A 4518-nucleotide genomic window follows, 5' to 3' on the forward strand; every position below is an offset into this window, starting at 1 on the left:
ATTACCATTCATTTATTTTAATAAGACAAAAGCTACAATAAAAAAGTATAAAAAACTTCAAATTTCACTGGGCACAAGCAAAAATAGGAAGGGTCGAGAAAAGGCTAAGAGAATCCAAGAGAGGGAAACTTTTGAGGGGTCCTTAGGGTGAGGAGGGAGCTTTTCTCCACTCCTGCTCAGTGGTTTCACACCCTCAAACCCCCAGAATTCCCAAGAACAGCCTCGTTAGGCGAATAGAGAAAAAGAAAGCAGACACACACGACTTCCAACACCACAAATAAATAAATAAATATGTTAAACAAGACATAACTCATTAGGCACCGCTTGAAAGGCAGGACCGCTCAGGGACCAGACAGGCTGCAGCAACGACCCAGCTTAGGCAAAGGCAGCTGTCACAGGAGGAGCCGGAGCTGAGCCTACAACTTACACCGGAGCAGAAACCGAATCTTTTGTTATTCCAGGGAGGAAACCAAGAGGAGCTGCCCTGCGATTCAGGTGCACCCTCCAGGGTGCCTACGTCATTCACCAGCTGAAAGCGCCCCTCACTGGGACTTTGGAACCCAGGGCTCAAGTTCTGAGCTCGAAGGGGGGCGGGCGAGGACGGGTTTCCTATGATACCCATATCCACAACCCAGGAATATTACAAAGTTGTCCTTCTGCTTGCTCTCAGCTCCCCCCCCCCCAATTTTGTGTCCTCCAAAGGAGGACATGGATGGAGCTATACCGAGTCTGGGGTTCTGCGTGCACGATCTTTTCTTAAGCACCTAGCTCTGCTCTAGGTGGGGTGGAGCGGAGGGAGGGAGGACCCAGGGAAAGGTGAGCCTTCTTTGAAAAGTTGCCTGGTCATCCTCAAGCTGGGCTTCCTTAACAGTAAGGCTGTGCAAAGGGAGAGCAGTGATTGGGGACAGTCTGATACTTGCTCTGAGCAGAGTCCGGCCCGCTGACCTGCGCAGCGATCAGGGTTGAGCACAAGCTGGGGACTCAGCCCCAAGGAAACACATGGCGGTAACCGTGGCTCAGCTTCAAGAAACAGAAATATCGACTTGCGAGGGTAAGGGTCAAACTGAGTTGACGACATTAAGTTTGTGGTTTGAACTAGCAGAACTGGGGGCGGGGGTGGGGGGGAGCATCGAAGTTACTGGGCTTGGCGAATGGAGTTGTTCAAAGTAGCAAGCGCTGTGTGGGAAAAAGGAAGGGCTGAGAAGATGACCCGAAAGCCTTCCCAATTGACCCACAAATCTCTCCATTTTACCTTGGTCACATGGCTTTCCTAGGTCCGGCTAACCAGGCGCTCTACTACAGCGCTTGGTGTCCTGTTATCATTCGCTCACGCCTGCTCCCCTCTCCCCCCTTTCCGGCCACTCTCCCCCTCCCGGCAGTGCCCGGCCTCAAAGCGTGCTGATCCTGGAAGCGCAGGTGCCATTACGGAAAACGCCTCCGGATTCCAGGTTCTCGGGCTGGAAGTCCTCCACACTGTAAGCGCGACTCTTCAAGGCGGTGGCGTAGTAGTCGACTGGTTCTTCCGCAGCGTTGTCCATCCAGCTGAGGCACAGGATGCGCTGGAAAGAGCGCTTGAAGTTGTCCGACAGGAAGCCGTAGAGGATGGGGTTGGCACAGCTGTTGGCGTAGCCGAGGATGACAGACAACTGGCTCACGGTGGCGTCGTCTTGCTCAGCGAACACATTGACCAGCTGTACCACGTAGAAAGGCATCCAGCAGATGACAAACACCATCACCACCATCATCACCATTAAAGTGATCTTGCGCTCTGAGCGCTTGCGCTGCTGCCAGCCGGCCTTGAGGGCCACCATGCGCATCTTGGCAATGATGAGCACGTAACACAGGCAGATGGCCCCGACAGGCAGCAGGAAGCCCATGAGAAATGTGTATAAGACGAAGCCCACCAGCCAGCGCTGGGCGGGCTCGGGCATGAGCATGTTGCAGGCCACGGTGCCGTCGCTGTTGGCGGCTGTGCGTGAGAAGACCACGATGGGCAAGATAACCAGTAGAGACAGCACCCACACGCCCAGGTTCACCACCTTGGCTACAGTGGGCCGACGGTAGCGCGCTGCCTTGATCGGGTGCACCACAGCGACATAGCGATCCACACTAAGCACAGTCAGACAGTAAATGCTGGTGAACATGTTGACCGCGTCCACGCTGAGCACAAGGCGGCAAAGTAGCGCGCCAAAGGGCCAGTGGCGCAACAGCGTGGAAGTGACCAGAAAGGGCACGCTGAGCATGAGCAGCTCATCAGCAATGGCCAGGTTTAGAATGTAGATGTTGGTGGCGGTCTTCATTTTGGCATAACGCAGGATCACGTAGATGACCATGGAGTTCCCACACAGTCCCACCAAGCATACCACGGAGTAGATGAAAGAGATGAGAATGGCGCTACCCTGGCCCTCGCTTAAGGTCCCGTTCTGGGAAGCGTTTCGTCCCGGCTCCTCCATGCCGTCCGCAGCGCCGGCCCCGGGGCCCCTGCTGCAGGCGCCTTCCCCGCAGCTGCCTGGACTGGGGCTAGGAGAAGAGGAGGGAGAGGAGGCGGTGCCATTGGGGAACATCCCGGCTGAAAGGGGCCGGTGCGGCTGCGGGCTAGGGCGCTCACCTTGCGCCCTTGCTGTCTGCGCCCTCCCCGAGCTCAAGGCTCCCAGCTCGCAGCTCACCGCCTCCTGGCGCCGCCTGGCAGAGCGCAGCAGCTGCGGCGGCGAGCGCGGCTCCTACCGAGGCCGGCGGGGCGCATCGCCCAGCGGCTGCTTGCGCGCTGTCTCTTGCAGCAGCTCTGTCGGTCCCGGGCACTCCCGAGCGTGGAGAGGAGAGGCCAAGAGGCTAGAGCCGCCGCGCGCGGTACAGCCATTAAGTGGAGTGGCTCTGGACTGGTGAATGATTAATAAGCAGCACCATCGCGTCAGCAGCTACGAAAGGAGGGGGGGGGGCACATAGGTGGTTTATTTCCCCCCTCCCAGCTCTCCCCCTCCCATTTCCAGTCCCCTCTAGGCTCAACTCAAAGATTGCTTCAGATTTCTCTCACAGCATCTTCAGGCACTCCTAGGATGGACCTGAGGAGTTTCTCTACCTTTCTAAAGGGTAGGTACCAGCCAAGAATGTAGATTCTGTCCCATTCCACCCCATAGTAAAAACTAAAGCAAAACCCCAGACATATATGTCTGGAGTTCATCTTCGTTTCTCTCAGTTGCTGCTCTCTTCTGGTGATGGGAGGGACCCCGCGTTTCCCTAGCTGCTCTCCGGGACCCTAAACACCCACCTCCTTTCCGGCTTGGCCAGTCCTTCAAACCTGAAGCCGAAGATTTCAGGCCTTCGGATCCCAAAGTCGATGTCTCCAGATGGCCCTTGCAAAGTGCTTGTGAGGTCTGGCGGTGCGCTGACGTTCTTTGCGAGGTCCAACTCCCTTTGGGGCTGGCCACTGCACAAGTGCCCACGCAAACACTGAGTGGTGGAAACCAGAGCTAAGCCAATGGCATTATGAACACGAAGGACCACAATGATGTGTTAGGGGTGCTGATTTAACACATCCATCGCCCTCTTCTCTGCAGCAGGGAGTGTTAGGGAAACTGAATGAACCACTGAATCTCTAAGGAAGCTTTTAAGAAGCTTCTAGTGCCTAAAGCCCCCCCCCCGCCCTTATCTCCCCCAGGAACATCGACTGCAGAAACCAGGACGAGGGGCAGAGAGCTCAAGAGGAGGCTGGCACTCCCTCCGGAACCTGCCAGACTCGGTATTGGAAATCCATGTAGGTGTTCACAAGGGAAAGATTAGGCTGCGCTTTGTAGTTGCTGCGCGCGCGTCCCTGCTGTACTTTGTACCCTGGAGAGTTGGCGGGGCGGAGGATGGAGGTGGAGAGCACCAAGACCTGAACAGGCAGGCATGCCAGCTTTAAATCTACCGTGACTGGCTGCGCAGATAATCAAACTGTCATCAAGCCCGGGATCAGTGACGAGGCATTTAGACTTCCCCCCGTGGAATACTAAGAGATACAAGGGCCTTGAGGTATGACCCCTCTCTGGTCCAAGCGCCAAAACCATTAAGACGTGGCTATCAAGGCCGGCGGGCAGGCCCAAAGCTCACTGACTTCTTCTAGGAACTGTAGGCTTCTGCTTGGGAAAGGATGTTGATTTTTTTATTTTTATTTTTTTAGGGACCCTGAGATTTCCCAGAATTCGAAGCCTAGTGTCTCTTTGGCCTTGCAATCTCTCCCTGTCAAAAGATTCAGTCTCTTCTTCCTTTTTCATGGATGCTGCTGTATTCCACAAAATCCCTCCAAGTCTTTGCCTGAAGCGTGCCAAGCTCCCCCCCCCCACCTCCAGCCCCACCCTTCACTCCCGGAAATACTGGCCTGCCTTAGTCCAAGACTCACTCCGAGCTTTGCTGCCTGCAATTTTTGCTCCATAGTTATCTTCTTCTCCCTCACTTCTCTCACATCTACTTCAAGAGGTGGAAAATTTGGAATTAAACTCATGGTAGCTGTTTCTCCCAGACAGCCTAGAATGCAAAACTGGA

General features: G+C 55.1%; 1 protein-coding gene across 1 annotated transcript in view; it reads right to left on the bottom strand.

Annotated features, from left to right (window-relative positions):
- Positions 1 to 3798, bottom strand: part of Sstr1 (somatostatin receptor 1) — a 4803-nt gene extending 1005 nt beyond the window's left edge. Inside the window, exons 1-2 of the mRNA XM_006988941.4 lie at positions 3266 to 3798; positions 1 to 2915 (exon numbers count right to left, since the gene is read on the bottom strand). The exon at positions 1 to 2915 is cut by the window's left edge and continues 1005 nt beyond it. Coding sequence (XP_006989003.1) covers positions 1389 to 2564 — 1176 coding nt within the window. The 5' untranslated portion in view covers positions 2565 to 2915; positions 3266 to 3798 and the 3' untranslated portion in view covers positions 1 to 1388. The remainder of the gene's footprint in view (positions 2916 to 3265) is intronic.
- Positions 3799 to 4518: the final 720 nt, after the last annotated feature.

Source organism: Peromyscus maniculatus, chromosome 14, assembly GCF_049852395.1.
Source record: "Peromyscus maniculatus bairdii isolate BWxNUB_F1_BW_parent chromosome 14, HU_Pman_BW_mat_3.1, whole genome shotgun sequence".
NCBI lineage: Eukaryota > Metazoa > Chordata > Mammalia > Rodentia > Cricetidae > Peromyscus > Peromyscus maniculatus.